The 19,174-nt window shown below is 39.6% G+C and overlaps 3 protein-coding genes across 4 annotated transcripts; all 3 read left to right on the top strand.

Annotated features, from left to right (window-relative positions):
* Positions 1 to 6,599: 6,599 nt before the first annotated feature.
* LOC135794847 (NFX1-type zinc finger-containing protein 1-like) lies at positions 6,600 to 13,920 on the top strand. The gene is given in 11 exon segments (XM_065306303.1): positions 6,600 to 6,748; positions 7,130 to 7,299; positions 7,381 to 8,547; positions 8,602 to 9,036; positions 9,039 to 9,646; positions 9,706 to 11,037; positions 11,097 to 11,338; positions 11,394 to 11,973; positions 12,036 to 12,466; positions 12,468 to 13,036; positions 13,098 to 13,920. Coding segments are annotated over 9 exon segments (6,078 nt in total). The 5' UTR covers positions 6,600 to 6,748; positions 7,130 to 7,299; positions 7,381 to 7,412; the 3' UTR covers positions 13,844 to 13,920.
* A 34-nt stretch (positions 13,921 to 13,954) lies between these two features.
* LOC135794850 (sodium-coupled monocarboxylate transporter 2-like) lies at positions 13,955 to 16,383 on the top strand. 2 transcript variants are annotated; one of them, XM_065306306.1, is made up of 8 exons: positions 13,955 to 14,383; positions 14,443 to 14,720; positions 14,778 to 14,997; positions 15,059 to 15,199; positions 15,256 to 15,474; positions 15,530 to 15,800; positions 15,863 to 16,020; positions 16,077 to 16,383. In XM_065306306.1, exons 1-8 carry the CDS (start codon positions 14,184 to 14,186, stop codon positions 16,348 to 16,350), a joined length of 1,761 nt encoding a protein of 586 aa, XP_065162378.1. In that variant the 5' UTR covers positions 13,955 to 14,183; the 3' UTR covers positions 16,351 to 16,383. The 2 variants fall into 2 exon arrangements, with proteins under 2 accessions (XP_065162378.1, XP_065162377.1); XM_065306305.1 differs by having other exon boundaries at positions 14,443 to 14,997.
* Positions 16,384 to 16,686: 303 nt separating this feature from the next.
* LOC135794851 (sodium-coupled monocarboxylate transporter 2-like) lies at positions 16,687 to 19,088 on the top strand. Its single transcript, XM_065306307.1, has 3 exons — positions 16,687 to 17,590; positions 17,649 to 18,431; positions 18,497 to 19,088. The coding sequence occupies exons 1-3, from the start codon at positions 16,881 to 16,883 to the stop codon at positions 18,744 to 18,746; spliced, it is 1,743 nt and encodes a 580-aa protein (XP_065162379.1). The 5' UTR covers positions 16,687 to 16,880; the 3' UTR covers positions 18,747 to 19,088.
* The last annotated feature ends 86 nt before the right edge of the window (positions 19,089 to 19,174 follow it).

Below are 19,174 nucleotides of genomic sequence, written 5' to 3' on the forward strand. Positions count from 1 at the left end.
ATTTTATTAGATGCGGAATTTAATTCTGTATCTGCCTTTATCGAAATTTATTGCGAGAAAATTCCGTAACGCGAGTTATATTGATAATTGTGTGTATACGCACTTGTACTCGTTGCGCTAGGAATTGTTATTTTTTTATTATAACTCGCGAACGCGGTCTTACTGTAAGTTCGGAATCATTTTATTAGATGTGGAATTTAATTCTGTATCTCCTTGTATCGAAATTTATTGCGAGAAAATTCCGTATCGCGAGTTTATTGATAGTTGTGTGTATACGCACTTGTACTAGTTGCGCTAGGAATTGTAGTTTTTTTTATTATAACACGCGAACGCTGTCTTACTATAAGTTCGGAATAATTTTATTAGATGCGGAATTTAATTCTGTATCTGCCTTTATCGAAATTTATTGCGAGAAAATTCCGTAACGCGAGTTATATTGATAATTGTGTGTATACGCACTTGTACTCGTTGCGCTAGGAATTGTTATTTTTTTATTATAACTCGCGAACGCGGTCTTACTATAAGTTCGGAATCATTTTATTAGATGTGGAATTTAATTCTGTATCTCCTTGTATCGAAATTTATTGCGAGAAAATTCCGTATCGCGAGTTTATTGATAGTTGTGTGTATACGCACTTGTACTAGTTGCGCTAGGAATTGTAGTTTTTTTTATTATAACACGCGAACGCTGTCTTACTATAAGTTCGGAATAATTTTATTAGATGCGGAATTTAATTCTGTATCTGCCTTTATCGAAATTTATTGCGAGAAAATTCCGTAACGCGAGTTATATTGATAATTGTGTGTATACGCACTTGTACTCGTTGCGCTAGGAATTGTTATTTTTTTATTATAACTCGCGAACGCGGTCTTACTGTAAGTTCGGAATCATTTTATTAGATGTGGAATTTAATTCTGTATCTCCTTGTATCGAAATTTATTGCGAGAAAATTCCGTAACGCGAGTTATATTTATAATTGTGTGTATACGCACTTGTACTTGTTGCGCTAGGAATTGTATAACACGCGAACGCGGTCTTACTGTAAGTTCGGAATCATTTTATTAGTTGTATTATATATTCATATTTACATTTTTCCATTGATTGCTTCACGAATTTTGCCATTAATCGCGTTAAATCTTTCAATAGTTCGAGATGGTCGCATGCCGACGGCTGCGTTCTCGGATCTTGCTGCCGGCATTTACATGCTGGTCGCCGATTGTGCTACATGATGTACAATTAAATTTGTATTTGTGTTTTATGTTTGTAATAAAATCGCATCCCTGTTCCTTGATATCCAGGAGAATTAGGGTCTCTTTTTAAATGTTCTGTTGTCAATTGTCTGCAGTGTTCTTCTATTTCCAGTTGGAAAATTGTTAACATTTTTAATTTCTGATATTTAGTAGAACTATTTGGTAGAACTTAGTATTTTATTATAGATAGAATGTTCTGTCCGGCCCTCTTAACACCATTCTTGAATAGTTTTTCTTTTTGTATCACCCTGTATCTAAATGTCCCCTAGCGTCCAGTGAAAATAGACACATTTTCGTTTCCGGGTAATACATCTTCTGGAATTTTGGATTTTATTTTTTTGTGTGACACCCTGTATATTGATTTTCTGCGTGTCCACGCGAAAAGTGACTATGATATATGTTTATCTACTTGTACCTTTCCTTTTAAAATATTATCTTATTGCAACACCCTGTATATAGATTTTCCACCGTGCTGAAGATTTATGTGTTTTTTAATTGTACTGTGAAATTTCCTATAAAATTTTGTGATTTTCTTTTTGCAACACCCTGTATATCGATTTTCCATTATACTAAAGGTTTATATTTTTTACGTGTACTGTGAATTTTTCTACAAAATTCTATTCTTTTATTTTTGTAACACCCTGTATGCCAATTAGCCACAGTCGTGAATATGTTTTCCTGCTTGAACTTTGAATATATTTTTTTTAATAATATTGTTTTTTTAACACCCTGTAGAGTTGTTTTACGTAAGATGAGAACATTTGTTACTGCTATGTGTTTTCCTTTGTGAATTTCGGTTCCTGTCGTACTTGTCTGTATTTACCGGCGTATGCTAGTTGTAAGACTTGTTTCAAAATGGCGACATGTATTTTGTAAGAATTGTGTATTCTAGTTTTGAATTTTATGAATATTATAATAAAGAAGTGTTAAGAAATATTATGTCTTATGCTTTGAATGTACCCCTTCTATCATTCCAGGTACATGTCTCTAAGAGAGTTCCCTCTCTCAGGGGATGATCCCCTCTATAAAAATTGTTAAGGTAACCTGTATGATTTGTGTACTCCTTCTTTCATTTCAGCTACAGGTCAGAACTTGTAAGAATATTTTTAAGTATCACCTCTCTTGAGGCGACTTAAAACTTAGAAATATTTTTACAAGACAAGGATTGTCCTTATAAGGGGTTCCCCCTCTTTGGGGGTGATCCCCCACCATAAAAATTGTTGATATGCCTGATAATTTCGGGGATGAAGCGCAGAGACATCGTAGCTGTAGGATGGGCCGGGAGCAATGGACGAACCGAAGTAGTGGGCGATCGACCAGAGCGCCGGCGGCGCTCTGGGAGATCGACCGTAGACTGTCTTATAACGACACGTGCCAAAAAATTTAAAAATTCCGTCACCCCTATTCTCCTTTTTTCTATCTCCTCCTCTTCTCTACTCTGTTCTCTTCCTTCTGTCTTCTACTCTTCTCTGCTACTCCTTTCTTCTTCTTCCAATTCTCTGTTCCCGCTCCTCCACTTACTTTCTTATTTCTCATATTGCCTTCACTTGTATTTCAATTACTCTTATATTTCGTTGCAATTCATATATGCAACCCAAATTGCACCTGATATTTTTATATTTGAGAAAAATGCCTTCTATACCTGAGATTCGATCCGCGTCTGCTAGCATGCTAGCAGGTGCACGTCTCCACTCGACCACCGAGTGCTTTTATCATTAATATTTGATTCTTCTATTTATGTTTCTACTGTTATCAACTTTTTAAAAACAACAACACAAGTATCAGATATGTTGCACTTGCTCCACGCGTATAATATCTATATTGAATGTGTGAATCGCTCATATACTGAAAACGGCAAAGAGGATACCAAAAACAAATATGAATGAGTTATTAATTTATATTAATTTTATTTTATTGACATCTCCAAATACAAACATATTTTATATAGAAAAATAACGACAATTATTAAATGGCGCAGAAGACGAGAAGACTTGCCTTAAAATATGCGCACATTTGCAACTCTTCTGCGATGAATATTCGGAACTCCAGTGCCGTTGTAAGTGTAATCTTCTTCTCTGGGCACATCAGTTGTCTACTTATTCGAATTAAACATAAATCAAAGTTATTGTGGGCGATATCCGACATCCGACGGCATGTACGCCGTGCACATGCAGGCCAACACGAGTGCAGTATAATCCACACGCGAAAAATAATCTCCGACGGCCGACGTGCTTATTATCTGGCGAAATTCCGTTCACGCGCAATTCTAATAAATGTCGTCGATTGCTTATTAAATATAAGTCGATTTACGATCAATTTATAATAGGGAGAAATAAAACTAGTCGCGATGAACACGCGTGGTTCGCACGGCAACCGGAATGGAACTGAATGCGCGCTCTGAAACGACCACGCGGTGCTGCTATTGGCTCACTGTTTACATGTGTACAAATATTCGTCTATCTAAACTATACCTGGATAACAGTGTAATATTGTCACAGCTAGCACACTAGGCAGTATTTCTACGGCGCTCCCAACTACAGCTAATTAATTGCAAGATGGAGACCATTTCCGGAAGCAAATAAAATTTTTAAAAACAATACAGTTTACTATTAATGCGACTAACAGGCAATTCATATTTATATAGATATTATATATTTATAAATGTACATATTTCAATTATTTTTCAAATTCTGGTAGTAAGTAGATAATATTTGCCAGGATTTCAATTTTTCGAGTCAATTCGTGAACCGAAGTTATCTATGAAAATGATGAAGAAATTTAATACTTACAATCTGATGAAAGAATGGTTTTTATGCAATGCATGGATCAGGTCCAAAATCCCTAAAATCTTCAAAAATTAGTCCTTTGCAACACAAAAATGCAATTTCTAGGGTCAATTCGAGAGATAATTACAAAAGTTATCTATGAAAATGATAAAGAAATTCAATACTTACAATCTGACGAAAGAATGGTTTTTGTGCGATGCATAGATCAGGTGCAAAATCCCTAAAATCATCAAAAATTAGTTCTTTGCAACACAAAAATGCAATTTTTAGGGTCAATTTGTGAGATAATTACAAAATTTATCTATGAATATTATAAAGAAATTCAATACTTACAATCTGACGAAAGAATGGTTTTTGTGCGATGCATAGATCAGGTGCAAAATCCCTAAAATCATCAAAAATTAGTCATTTGGAACACAAAAATGCAATTTTAGGGCTAATTCGTGAGATAATTACAATAGTTATTTATGAAACTTATAAAGAAATGCAATACTTACAATCTGATGGAAGAATGGTTTTTGTGCCATGCATGGATCAGGTACAAAATCCCTAAAATCATCAAAAATTAGTCATTTGGAACACAAAAATGCAATTTTTAGGGTCAATTCGAGAGATAATTACAAAAGTTATGAATGAAAATAATAAAGAAATTCAATACTTACAATCTGATGAAAGAATGGTTTCCGTACGATGCAAGAATCTGGTGCAAATACCCAAAATCATGAAAAATTAGTCCTTAGCAACACAAATATGCAATTTTTAGGGTCAATTTGAGAGATAATTACAAAAGTTATCTATGAAAATGATAAAGAAAATCAATACTTACAATCTGATGAAAGAATGGTATTTGTGCTATGCATGGATCAGGGGCAAAATCCCTAAAGTCATCAAAATTAAGTCCCTCATAACACAAAAATGCAATTTTTAGAGTCAATTCGTGAGATAATTACAAAAGTTATCTTGGAAAATGATAAAGAAATTAAATGCCTACAATCTGGTAAAAAGGTGGTCCTTGTACGATGCAAGGATCTGGTGCAAAATCCCTAAAACTATAAAAAATTAGTCCTTTGCAACACAAAAATGCAATTTTTAGGGTCAATTTGTGAGATAATTACAAAAGTTATCTATGAAAATGATAAAGAAATTAAATGCCTACAATCTGGTGAAAAAATGGTTCTTGTACGATGCAGACATCAGGCGCAAAACCCCTATATGTACAAACATATGACATATGACCATGTCATTACAAAGGGTGCCGGATTAGACAGGAGCCGGATTACCCCGACTCCACTGTATATAACATATAGGATCTTATTGGATTTGCAATTTGTCGGAATACAAGGTACTCTTACGTAAAAATTCAGGACTGTAGGAGTCTTAGGCAGTCCTATTTAATCTGACAAATTCCTAATCCGACACTTACATGCAAAGTGATTGTCGGATTACCACAGTTCAACTGTAATGTGTAACACTGTATAACAGTTGTTAATACAATTTGAATTAATGTATTATTTGAATGAACAAAAACTCAATTACCATATGAGAAAAAATCCATTTGTGTGATGTCCCGGGAATAGATTGTAAAATTCTAAAACCATTCCAAATTAGTTCTTCAATACATGAATATTGCATTTGTGTGGCATCTACAGGTGTTACTTACAAATGTTAGTAATGAAAATGATAAAGAATTTCTGCACTTACAATTTAATGCTGGCATCAGTATCATGGGAGGTCAGGTTCATTTGACAGATCCCCAAAACCACCCAAGATTGGTTCCTAGTCAGAGATTGGGTTCACTTGCCAGATTCCAGGTTACATCTTTAAGAATTTCAATACTTAGAATCCTAAAACAATCCAAAATTAGATATCCAGTACCCAAAACCAGAAAAGCAATAAATGAAAATAAGCAAGAATCTGCAAGATCACATTTAATTGCAAGACCCCTAATACTAAAATACTACAAAATATTATCAAGCAGTATTAGTAGTTTCAAGCCGATTAGGGTAATGACCGCGGTTATGACACTCTTAAACATACATTTGTAAATATTGTTCGCAATGTTAGAAATAAATCAGTGCATAACCTGTATCGTTCGTATGTATAACCTTGGACTCCGCTTTTCTCTAGCGTAACGATGTGACGCTGCATGGAACGCCCAACGTAATCAACGGTACCAGCAAAACACCAAGTGCCATCGGTCGCCCTTACAACCTGCGCCCCAAGAGTTGTCCTTAGAGTTGTCATGCTATCTCAACCAGGTGTGTACCGTGACTGTTTAAATCCAGGTTTAAAGCGCGTGCGCGTAATACACGAAAGTACCACGAAGCATCGCGATTGCTAACATTAAAACATATGCGTTATAACCACGTCTTTCTATTATGAACCATCTTTTGTAATTTCTGGGTGTATATGCACCATAATAAATAAGTCCTTGTACATTTCGTATTTATATACTTAATCTATGCAGAAACAGTTTAAAACGTGGTTAAATGATGGCGCATGCGATTAACATAAAATAAATGACTGCTGCGCCAAGTTACCGCTCGTACTTGTCACTCTTCTGGGATTTACATGTGTATGTATAGTGTCCCCCCTTCTGAGTTTTATGATTATTGCATCAGCCAAAACGGATAACGTTGCCTTTTCCAAACACATGTTTAGTACCGATGAGTAAATGCGTGCTAGTGGTCTACTAAATTTCTCGCGACAGGGTGAGTAATTGCAAAATTCTTATTTATTTGAGTGGTACCACATAGATTTCTGCGCAAGCCACCTTATTATACTCAGCTAGGAGGTACACGAACATGACTTAAATGTGAATGGCGAGGTTAGACTCATCTATAGGTCAGAGATAGAATTGTGTAGCATTGTGTAATGTTTCAGCAGCGTTTGCATTCTTGGTATCGCAAAAGATTTTGTTTGCATTAACTAGTAATATGCTTTATTCTTCAAAGATAAATAATTTGCTAGTTATGTTTCATTGCCAACCAATAGAGTTCCCTTTCGATCATTTTTCTTTATTCACTGTATCTGATTACATTTATCAGTAATTTGAGATTGTTATCGTATAACATTGATTCCATTTGTTTTAGCAACAACTACAAATTATACTTCAAGTGACTATATTATCCATACTAAAATATCCTGGGTGCACATCTTATGCAAGTGCAGTGTTCAGTAATGCCACTTGCATCAGACACAGTTAATACATAGCAGTGGCAAGTAAGACGGAAAATTGTATGATTCGGATCAACATAAGAATGTGAGTTGGTGATAGTAAGCATATTAGTTTGGTTTCCATTAATTTCTTATTATCTAATGGATTATTATTGAGGTATTTTAGCACCAATCAATATTAATTTTGCTGGAAGAGGGATGTCAAGGAGATTTCCAGCAGATCGGGGCAGAGGTCCAAATAACCAACGTATCCCACGGAGGATTTTAAACAATGCATCATCAATGGAAAATGTCAATAATGATAACGACAATTTTCGCAGATGGAGCAGGCGTCTGCCTAACAGTCATAATCCAAGAGGAAATTTAAGCAATGCTTCCTCTATGGAGAGTGTTAATGTTCGCGATAATGAGCTAAGACACAACTGGCGTGGACAAGGACAAGGAAGTAATAGCAATGGATTTCGAGGACGGCGCCCAGATCACTTTCGCTCTAATCGCTTACCGAACACCGACAGTCGTCCTGATGGTCGTCCGGATGGTCGTCCTAGAGTCGGTTTCTTTGGATTCAAGAAATTGGAAGAACTTCTCACCAAAAACCCGGAGGAAGCGCTCATGACATTTCTGAGCAACATTGAGAAAGTGGACAACTATCTCAAGAGCGTTGAAATATCACCCGATAGTATTGTGTTAGTAGTCGAGGTGCTTGCCAATGTGATAAAGTCGGTATTTGCAGAGAGCGTCGCACAACTTCTGCTCGCAATTTTTCGCATTAATTTTTTTGAACCGATGAAAAGTTACATTATGCAGCTGCCGCTCGCAGACAGTGCTAAGAAGAATAAAGGTCGGCGCTTCTGGAACGATCCCGAACAGTTTTTCCTCAATGTAGCGCTGATTCTAGACGCTTTCGTGGAAGTTCTTCCGACGACAGCGTTGGACATTGCACCGGAAATTGTAAAGGCAGTTCTGTACACCCAGCCGAATCTTGAAACTGATCATCGGCTGGTATTTTCCAATGAGATGGGCATTGCGTACGAAGATTTGCAACTGAAACTGTTGCAACTTGTCGAGAAAAAGGACAAGAAAAAGAAGCAGAAAGAGAATTTAGGCTACACCGAGGAGGAAGAACCGCCGCCGAATGATTTTCACGACATTGACGTGTATCCAACAGCTTTGGAAATCACCACTCGCACATCAAATTATCTACGCAAAAACGTTATCAAGGGTGCCTATCAAGATGTGCATCACTATCTTGATGTACAGTATCGCTTGCTGCGCGAAGATTTTGTTGCGCCATTGAGGGATGGTATTTGCGAATATTTTGAGATGATTAAAGGTAAGCACAAAATTAATCCTGGCTGAGCTTGTTATCATTTGTTGTGGATTTCAGATGGACGCAAACAAAAATTATCTAGCATCAAAATATACAAGGACGTGCTCTGTTTAGGCGTCGTACCAAATGTCAACCAGGTCGGTTATCTTGTGCAGGCTTTCAAACCAAAGTCCATCCGGAATCTCGAGCACACGAAGCGATTCATGTTCGGGTCACTGGTGTGCCTTACACCGGACAATTTCACCACCATTATATTTGGTAAAATTATCGACAGAGACATGAAGTATCTCAATATTGGAAGACTTGTACTGGGATTTGATGTGGGCGTAGAATTAGACATTAATAGAATGTACGATATGGTAGAATGCAGTATTTACTTTGAGCCCTACTATCAGGTACTCACAGCACTTAAACAAATGGACGAGCAGCGCTTTCCTCTTAAAGAATACCTAGTTGAAGTGCGTACGGAGTCTGAGTTGCCGGGCTATCTCCTGCTGGAAGTCATGTTGATTTAGGGCATGAAACTGATTCACTGAATCCCAGCCAGCTCGCTGCTTACGAAGCCGCTATGATGAGCAAGTTTTGCATTGTACAAGGTCCGCCAGGCACTGGCAAGACTTACCTCGCCTTAAAGATGGCGCGTGATTTGTTGGAGCGCAAGAAGAACTGGATGAAGGCGCCAATGCTCGTCATTTGTTACACGAACCATGCGTTGGATCAGTTTCTTGAGGGGCTGCTGCCGTATACGCAGAATTTGGTACGGGTCGGCGGGCAGTGCAAAAACGAAAACTTGAAGAATTTCAACTTGCGCAATTTACGAGTGAAGAATGTACCTGGTGATTACTTCAACGCACAGCGTGCAAGCAAGTTTGAGGTAGCGAATTGCTCGCGCGGGTTGAGCATGTACGGCAGCATCCTACAGGCCATTAACGAATACACGAGCGTGTTACGATTTTCTTCATTTAACCGTTTTGATGTGGATCCGGAATTTGGAGGATCCTGGTTTGCTCGTGCTAAACCAACAGAATTGCTGGAGTGGTTACTGTATCAACCAAACAATGGAAACGAAGTTAAATTTGCTGACTACGAGGCCGTCACACAGGTAGCTAAATAGGTTTTTTACAAGTCCTTTGAATAATATGTGTTTTGAATGTTGAACAGATGATAGAAAAGTTAAACATCGAGGACAATCAAAATGCTAATGTGGAGGATGATGATACCACTGATGACCCCCTGAATGGCCAAATAAAGCAAAACCAATTAGACATTGACCGCGACGAAGACCTTCAAATTCGCTACGATGTCGAACAAAAGGATTTATTCAACGTGCGCAAGGCGGAAGAGAATATGCATGAGTTGGCAAAAGAGATGAATCGGTTAAGCGCAGTTGGTTTGGAGAATACGATTGATTATTTAACAGCTATGCGAAAGATGATCAAGCTGCGCATCGATTATGATTACGTCTGTCAGAAACTGCGGATGCTAAGGCAGCAGGAAGGCGAAGCAACCATTTATGTTGACTACGAGAACCCCACTTATATGCCGGCGAACGACCGTTGGCTACTCTATGGCAACTGGGTGCGCCGCTACAAGAACTTAATAATGGATTTGTACCTTCAAAAAGACGTGGAATATCGTCAGTTGTATGCGAAATTCACCGAGGTCAAGGACATGTTAGATTTGTATAAGCTGAAGAATGTGGACGTTATCGGCATGACCACAACGGGTGCAGCGCGCCTTCATAAGACACTCCAGGCATTGGGCTGTCCAATCGTAATCGTTGAAGAGGCGGCAGAAGTTCTGGAAGCGCATATCACTACCGCACTTAGCCCACAGTGTGAGCATCTAATACTCATTGGTGACCACAAACAGCTCAAACCGTCGACTGCCGACTACACGATCACTAGGGACTACAATCTCGGCGTGAGTCTGTTCGAACGCATGGTGATGAACGGTTTGCACTGCCACACGCTCGATGTACAGCATCGCATGCGTCCTGAGATTGCGAACTTAGTGTGCCCTTCAATCTACAAGGTCTTGCATAATCATGACTCGGTGAAGCTGTATCCGGATGTGCGCGGCATTGACGCGCCACTATACTTTGTCACACACGACCATCGTGAAACAGAATCGCAGGACCGCAGTAAAGAGAATCAGTTCGAGGCAGAGTATCTTATTCTATTGGCACGGTACTTGACGCTAAACAATTATGATGCCTCTAGAATAACTATAATTGCGGCGTACTCAGGCCAGTGGTTTGTTCTGCGTGCTCTCAAAAAGAGATATCATATCTTGCGCGACATGCGTATTTGCATTCTGGACAATTTCCAGGGCGAAGAAAATGACATTATTTTGCTCTCTCTAGTGCGGAATAATGAAGCAGGAAAGAACGGTTTCCTGAACTTGGAGAATCGCATATGTGTCGCCTTATCCAGAGCCAAGCACGGAATGTACATTCTAGGCAATATGCCGCAACTGTGCAACGGCAGTCCGGTAAATTTGTTATTGGAATCTTTTATGACGCTCTTTTTCTTTACATTTTTTTATTGTAGATTTGGCGCGAAGTGTCTACTGTTTTGGAAAAATACGACGCTCTTGGTCCATATCTCACGGTGCGTTGTGTAAACCATCCAGATAACGTTACTCACCTTCGCGACACAGCCGACTTCGATAAGGTGCCCGAAGGAGGATGTCTCAAGATCTGTGCCAAGGGCTTGGCGTGTGGTCACAAGTGCGCAAAGTTGTGTCACAGCACCTCACACGATACCTACAAATGCCATCAGCCATGCACAAAGTAAGTTTCTGTGGTGCTCAATTGAAATTCTTGTTTTTAATATCTGTTTTGTCAGAGTGCTGTGCGAATTCGGGCACATCTGCCCTGACAAATGCTTTGTGGAATGCGATAAATGCAAAGTGCCCAAATTCAGCGCGCTGCCGTGCGGGCACAGTAGGGACATACCCTGTTATCAGTTGCCTGAGGAAGTACTGTGTGATGTTAAGGTACCAACTACGCTGCCGTGCGGTCATCAAGCCGAAAAGCCCTGCCACGCAGACCCGATATCGTTTAGGTGCCCACATCCCTGCGAAGCGCGCGTAGAGCCTTGCGGACACTCCTGCTCGATGTTGTGTCATGTTCGCAAAGATCCCAATCACGAAAAGTATATGTGTCGCAAACAGTGCGTCAATTCAAACAATGGTTGCACCATGCCAGATGAATTCAAGCATCCCTGTCAGAAGCGCTGCTTTGAGACCTGCGATGTATGTTGTGTGGAGGTCAAGAAGAGACGCAGTTGCGATCACTACTATGATGTGCCATGTCATGCTGACGTTGAGGATGTTCAGTGCAAGCGCCCTTGCAAACGTAAGTTGCTTTGCGAGCACAACTGTACGAATATCTGCAAAGACCCATGTGGACCCTGTAAAGTTAAAGTGAGTAACCTAAATGAATTTGTGTCCAAATAACGCTTGGAATCTACAAATTTGCTTTGTAGGTACCCAAAATTATATCCGAATGCGGACATACCATTCAATGGGAATGTGGCAAACAGCCTGACAAATCTAACTGCAAGAATAAAGCGTGCCCGGCGATACTTGACTGTGGACATCCTTGCCCACTACCTTGCAAGCAGAAGTGTTCCACTGCAGTATGCAAGATTCTTGTGCCAGTGATGTTGAATGCTCCATGTGGCCATGTTCCCAAGGTGCCTTGCTATATGCGCTCGGAGACAGTCATCACCAATGAACTTCTCTCTTTCTGCACTGCCAAATGCAGTGCTGTGCTGGAGTGTGCGCATACTTGTCCAGGCACATGTGGACAATGCGCTCAAGGGCGCTTCCACGTTGCTTGCGCCGAGAAATGCGACAAGACACTCATCTGCGGTCATGGCTGTGTTACACCCTGCGTAGAGAATTGCAAACCGTGCACGCCCTTGTCAGTATAAATGCGAACATAGTGGATGCACGAAACAGTGCGGTGTCCCGTGTACGCCTTGTTCCGAACAGTGTAATAGAAATTGTCCTCATCAAAGGTGTTCGAGAACATGCGGCGAAATTTGCGACGTGCAGCCGTGCAAGGAGCCATGCCCCAAACTTTTAGATTGTTTACATGAATGTATCGGATTCTGCGGCGATGTCTGCCCACCACTGTGTCGTATTTGCGATAAAAATGAAGTGACTGAGGTATTCTTTGGAACTGAAGACGAAGAAGATGCTAGGTTTGTATACCTCGCGCACTGTAATCATACGCTGGAAAGCTCCGGATTGGATCGGTGCTTTGGAGCAGACGAAGATAACGATGTGCAGGAGGTGAAGATTCCTCGTTGTCCGAAATGCACTGCTAACGTGCAGGTGCCGCGTTATCGCGATTATATTAAGGCTGCTCACAAGAATGTGGAACAAATCAAACAGCGCTACTTCGGCGGGCATCCCAGGGAACTCACAGAACTTAACAGAGCGTTGAAGAAAGATATTCAAGACGCAAAGAAAGTTTACGGTAAGCTGCTAAAATATTATTGTTATCATGTGATTCATGGCTTGGTATTTGACAATTTCAGGTGAACATGTCTGTACAAAAGTGTTGGAATTCTTTGAAGATAAAATAAAAATTACCAACAAGAAGAATCAACGCCAGGACCACTCTAAATCCAATTTGATATCTTTACGTGCACGCGTGAAAATCTTTTTAGAGCTGGCAACTATTCGTTACGGCGTCACAATGCCTAATTATATACCTTTGAGTAGTCCGAAGGTGAAACAACTCGTTGATGATTACCTCTCTTTTTTGTTCGGCAAACTCATTTCGCCGGATGTCTCCATCAACCAATATCAGATTCAAGAGTTCCAAATCGAAGTTTTGCGCTTTAATCGGATCATGAATCTTGCGCGAGCCATGATAATGAATCCAGCAGTTGAAAAGTTGAAGGAATATGAGCCTTGCTACCGCCTGATATTCACATTTGAAATGTACGATGCGACACAGGACACTCTTGTGAAAAGCGCTTTAGAAGCGTTGAATAAAGCGGCTAACAACGGATTGGCGATCACAGAAATTGAACGAAGGGAGATTGTCGCTGCGATTGGTTTATCTCCTGGACATTGGTTTAAGTGTGCGAAAGGGCACATTTACGCGATTGGTGAGTGTGGTGGTGCAATGGAGGAGGCAAAATGCCCCGAATGTGGTCTAACTATCGGCGGCACAAGTCATACGCTCACTTCCGGCAATACTTTGGCGTCTGAAATGGACGGCGCGAGGCGGCCTGCTTATCCGACAATTAATAATATGGCAATGTATAGATTATAATTGAAAAACAATTGTTTCATTACGAAGAATTTGTTAAACGTTTAAATATATTTCTATCAATATACTATCTTGCAGTACGGATTGATTTTGAGACAAAGGAAATTTAAATTGTGGTTGCGCCACGATGTGACGTCATAATTTATGATCCAGATTACTTTCCATTCAGTACATTATGCAATGCTCTCGTCTTGCAAACACCAAACTTTTCGTATTTGCCAACCATCAGACAAATATTTAACAGACGAATATATTTTGTTAAATAAATGAATGTACTTAAACGAGGTAAATGTCGGGATGGTAAGAGTCGCCTAAATTTCATCACTCAACACGTGTAGATATCATGAACGCTACCGATGTGTTTTATAATGTGCCGGTCACATTTTCGTGGTTCGATTATGGCCTGTTCGTCGCCATGTTGTTGCTAAGCGTACTAATTGGATTATATTTCGGTTGCTGCGGCCACCAAGACAGTATCAATGAGTATTTACTTGGAGGAAAAGAAATGTCGGTGGTACCGATTGCGATTTCGCTAGTCGCCAGGTATATAAAAAAGAACTCACCTTATTTATCAATTTATCATGACCCTTGTTGCTTGACAGTAATATTTCTGGAATTACGCTTCTGGGCGTCCCAACCGATGTCTACCGATTCGGAAGTACGTACTACATGTATGTCAGCATGTTGATTCCAGTTTATGTCATCACATATTACGTATATCTGCCGGTATTCTACAAGTTACAATTGGTTAGCGTATACGAGTATATGATGTTGAGATTTAATAGGAAAATTCGACTTCTCACTTCTGGTTTATCTACTGTGGCAACTCTACTTTACCTGCCGATCGTAGTTTATATTCCAGCCTTAGCTCTAACTCAAGGTAAGTTCGTTACATCTGGCAGTTTCATAAAAGAAATTATATCTCTTGTTGGCGTAGCAACTCAATTTAGCTTGCATCTTGTGACACCCGTTCTATGTGGTGTGTGCATTTTCTACACCACCATCGGAGGACTCAAAGCCGTTGTGTGGACTGATACGTTACAATTTGTTGTAATGATTGGTTCAATTGTGGCGGTGTTTTATAAAGGTTTGGACGCCATTGGAAGTTTTGACGAAATGTGGTCTCGGGCCGCTGCTGGTAGACGATTAGAATTTGAGTAAATATTACAGTATCATATAGAAAACTCTTACTTACATATAACTGAAATATATTTTCAGCTTGGATGTAAATCCCACAAAAAGGGACACTGTGATGGCCACAATGGTAGGTACACTTTTTGGTTGTCTGAGCTACATGAGTATTGGTCAAAGTTTTGTGCAGAAATACCTCTCAATGCCGACTAAAAAAGACGTCAAAAAGTGAGTCAGCATTTTATCTGCTCGAAACGTATATTCTACGTGCTTTCCTTCAACAGGGCTTTATTTTTATTTATGTTTGGAATGTTTGCAATCATTACCTTCGTGGTGTTAACTGGTTTGATTATGTACGCGCACTACTACGAATGTGATCCGTTCACAGCTGGAAAAATCACGAAACACGATCAGATATTACCGTTCTACGTCATGGATGTTGCTTCGACAATACCTGGACTAGCCGGTTTGTTTCTATCTGGCATTTTTAGTGCAGCGTTGAGGTAAACAAATAACCAGAGGCGTATTTTTGCGAGTAATCACAATGACCTATTTCAGCACACTATCAGCGTGCATGAACTGCCTCGCTGGATCTGTGTATGAAGATTTTGTAAGTCCGTTCATGCCGAAGGATATCTCACAGAAGCAAGTGTCAAATATTTTAAAATTACTTGTTATGATAATCGGAATTATAAGTACCGCCATGGTTTTTGTTATTGAACATATGGGCAGTATCTTGCCGATCAACTACGCTCTCGGCGGTATTACCAATGGTCCCCTACTGGGACTTTTCACTCTTGGAATGTTATTTCCAGTTGCAAATCACAAGGTCTGCTAACAAATAATAATTAACTGATTTTTGAATGAATTAATCATTTTAACTACATTTAGGGCGCGCTTTATGGTGGATTCGGAGGCATTGCATTTATGTCTTTTATTATAATTGGTAGTCAATACTATCAGGTCATGAACGAGTATGCTGGGAGACCCGTATCTATAGAAGGATGTGGCAACGGCACTATATTATTGCCTAATTTACCAGATTCAAGGTACATTTCAAATCATCTTGATATTTCGTTTGTAATCCAATATTATTATCTTTCAGCGTTGATAAGAGCGACGTCTTTATTCTATTTAGGATAACTCACTACTATTATAGTTTTATGGGTACCCTGGCTACAGTTATAATTGGAGTTGTCGTGTCGTACCTGACACGGAAACCTACCGATCCAAAGGTGGATCCGGATTTGATCAGTCCGTTCAGTTATTGGGTGTCAAGCAAATTTGGACTAGAAAAACCTGAAAAGGGAAATTATTATGAAGTAAACAAAGCGCTAGGAGTGGTAACACATGCAGAAAAACAAACGAATGCAACGTAGACTGTTACAAATAAAATATAAGTACAAACAAAACGTGATATGAACTTGTACAGTTATTTTAAAACCTACGGTTGATATATTTAAAAGCCTGCCATTTATATTTTCTGGTTGTTATCTATCTCAGACACAGGGTACTGAACTAAATCAAACAATTCTTACAATAAGCGTTAGCAAGGACAATGATGAAGATTTACCATTTGTTTGTAGAAGTTTACCGCCTCGCGCTTGCTTCAGTTTTGGCAGTATCATTACGTTAATCATTTAATCCAAAGTACACAAAAGCCCTGTGTAGACTTGTCCCCAGTTGTGTACATAATTATCGTGACAATGCAACAAACTCGCACGAGTACAAAACTGTCGATAGACGACCGCGACGCGTCCAGATTGGTACCCACCGCGTCATTCGACGGATATCTCACTGTGGCTGTTTTTGTTGTCTCTCATCGACTTATAACAATATTGATATAAACGACACGCGCAAGTGTGTCACTGGGAATAAATAGTGTGTTGCAGCGGTAGCCGGTGCAAGAATGAATGCCACCACCATTGCGACCACCATCTTGGAAGAGATGCCACAGTTCACATGGCACGATTATTTGTTCTTCATTATCCTGCTTTTGCTCAGCGCCGCCATCGGTGTATATTTTGGTTTCTTCCAGAAGAAAGAAGACAGTGCAGATGAATACCTTCTTGGCGGAAAAGAAATGGGCGTGTTTGAGATATCCATGTCTCTGATTGCCAGTACAATTTCCGGAATAACAATATTATCAGTGCCATCGGAGATTTACCGGTTTGGCTTCAGTTATTGGCTGAGTATATTCTCAGCAGCTGCAGTTTTGATCTTCTCATACTTGTGCGTGATTCCGGTGTTTACCAAACTGAAAACCCCGAGTACCTATGAATACTTAAATAGTAGATTTGATGAAAGCATTCGTGGTATCTCATCGTTACTGTTTACCATGTCTATGTTTTTGTACCTGCCTATTGTGATTTACATCCCTGCATTGGCCCTAGCGCAAGGGACCGGCTTTTATATACATCATATCACACCTCTTATTTGTGGTGTGTGTATATTTTATACAACAGTTGGTGGGCTCAAGGCAGTAGTCTGGACAGATGCACTACAATTTGTTGTGATGATTGGAGCAACCCTAGTGGTAACTTATGTTGGGACAACTGCATCAGGAGGCATTGGGGCTGTCATGCGTGACGCCCAAGATGGCGGACGCCTTGACTTAGAGTAAGTGTTACTTGAATAAAATCTATTTGTTGATAATGTAGGTTGAATTTTCTTTCAGTTATGATGTAGACCCAACAAAACGTGATACTCTTTGGACGATAATCCTTGGAATGTTTTTCTTATGGAATGGAATTATCACGTTTGGTCAGGGTTGTGTTCAGAAATGTTTAGCACTTCCCAATTCTCGTAAAATCCGCAACGCGTACATTGCGTTCGGCATTGGTATCATCGCGTTTTTCAGCTTCAGCACTTACATTGGTCTAATGATGTACGCCAGGTACAAAACATGCGATCCGTACATGAATAAGAAAATCAACATTTACGACCAGATCTTGCCTTTGTACATACTTGAAGTGACGAGTAACATTCCGGGTCTGCCTGGTGTATTCATTGCGGGTGTATTCAGCGCATCCCTAAGCACACTCTCCGCTGCAATGAACGCATTATCATGCACGCTTTACGAAGACTTTATCTTGGCCCATTTACCCAAAGATATCTCTCAACGAAAAATCAATTTAATTCTTAAAACAATTGTCATAGCAGTCGGAGTTGTCTGCACCGCCTTGGTGTTTGTAGTGCAAAAATTCAAATCAATTCTAGAAATTGGTTTGACGTTTGGCAGTTTTACTCAGGGACCAGCAATTGGCTTATTTGCTTTGGGCATGTTTGTACCTAAAGCCAATACAAAGGGTGCACTAGCAGGAACTATTGGTACTATGCTCATTATGGGTTGGATTATTTTCACGAAATTGTATTACAAGATGTCGGGATACATCACTGACCATCCCAAAGTAGTATCAACCGTGGATTGCATGTATTCGGCAAACACAACATTTCGAGAGTAAGCAATCACCTCACCACATAAAGTAATTAGCCAGTAATTTAATTTCTATGCGTTTTTTTTAGATTTCCACCCGAGCCAACGTGGTCACCTCCATTTATCTATAGAATCACTCATTACTACTACGGCATGATGGGCTGCCTTCTTGTACTTCTCATTGGCATTCCAGTCAGTTACATGACCAGAAGTGGAAAAGAAAAACCCGTCTCCAAAGATCTCATCAGTCCGGCAATGCATTGGGCGTTGGATAAAACAGTGCTGCCTGAATACTACAGTGTCGCGAAAGCCAGCCAAATAGTCGTGAACCAAAAATAACCACTTATTCTTGTATTATCTAGATTCCTAGGTATTAGCTTTGTTAACTTTGTACATACACAGATATTTGTGGCAAAATATAAATTATTACGTTTGAAGATAAGACTTACACGTATGCGTATTTACACGTGTTTTCAGTATCATCTTGGCAAATAATCAAAATGACGTCTCACTTAATAAAATTTTACGTTATGAATATTAATTGTGCGTAGAAAAGCCAAGAACAACGAAATTAATGCGTAGAATAGAACATTATACCTTCGGTGAAGACATTGAAAGTTCAATCAATTAAAAATATGTTTTGATGTCATTGATGTAAATAAAACAATTCCACTTGTTCGATCTGGTGTTTACTGCCCGTCTCAATTGTTTACGCGCTATCAGAAAACAATGTCCCCGTTTGATTATTCTGAATGAGCGTCGCGAGA

The sequence above is a fragment of the Atheta coriaria genome, unplaced genomic scaffold (assembly GCF_025399875.1).
Source record: "Atheta coriaria isolate IRGN ID8LTWV9N9 unplaced genomic scaffold, Caltech_Dcor_3.1 hic_scaffold_6_pilon, whole genome shotgun sequence".
In the NCBI taxonomy this organism is placed as follows: Eukaryota; Metazoa; Arthropoda; class Insecta; order Coleoptera; family Staphylinidae; genus Dalotia; species Dalotia coriaria.

Coding starts and splice junctions, on each gene's coding strand:
- LOC135794850 (XM_065306305.1), top strand. CDS start 14,184: ATGAACGCTACCGATGTGTTTTATAATGTGCCGGTCACATTTTCGTGG. Junction 14,384..14,442: donor GCGATTTCGCTAGTCGCCAG/GTATATAAAAAA, acceptor GTTGCTTGACAG/TAATATTTCTGGAATTACGC. Junction 16,021..16,076: donor CCTAATTTACCAGATTCAAG/GTACATTTCAAA, acceptor ATTATCTTTCAG/CGTTGATAAGAGCGACGTCT.
- LOC135794851 (XM_065306307.1), top strand. CDS start 16,881: ATGAATGCCACCACCATTGCGACCACCATCTTGGAAGAGATGCCACAG. Junction 17,591..17,648: donor GGCGGACGCCTTGACTTAGA/GTAAGTGTTACT, acceptor ATTTTCTTTCAG/TTATGATGTAGACCCAACAA. Junction 18,432..18,496: donor GCAAACACAACATTTCGAGA/GTAAGCAATCAC, acceptor CGTTTTTTTTAG/ATTTCCACCCGAGCCAACGT.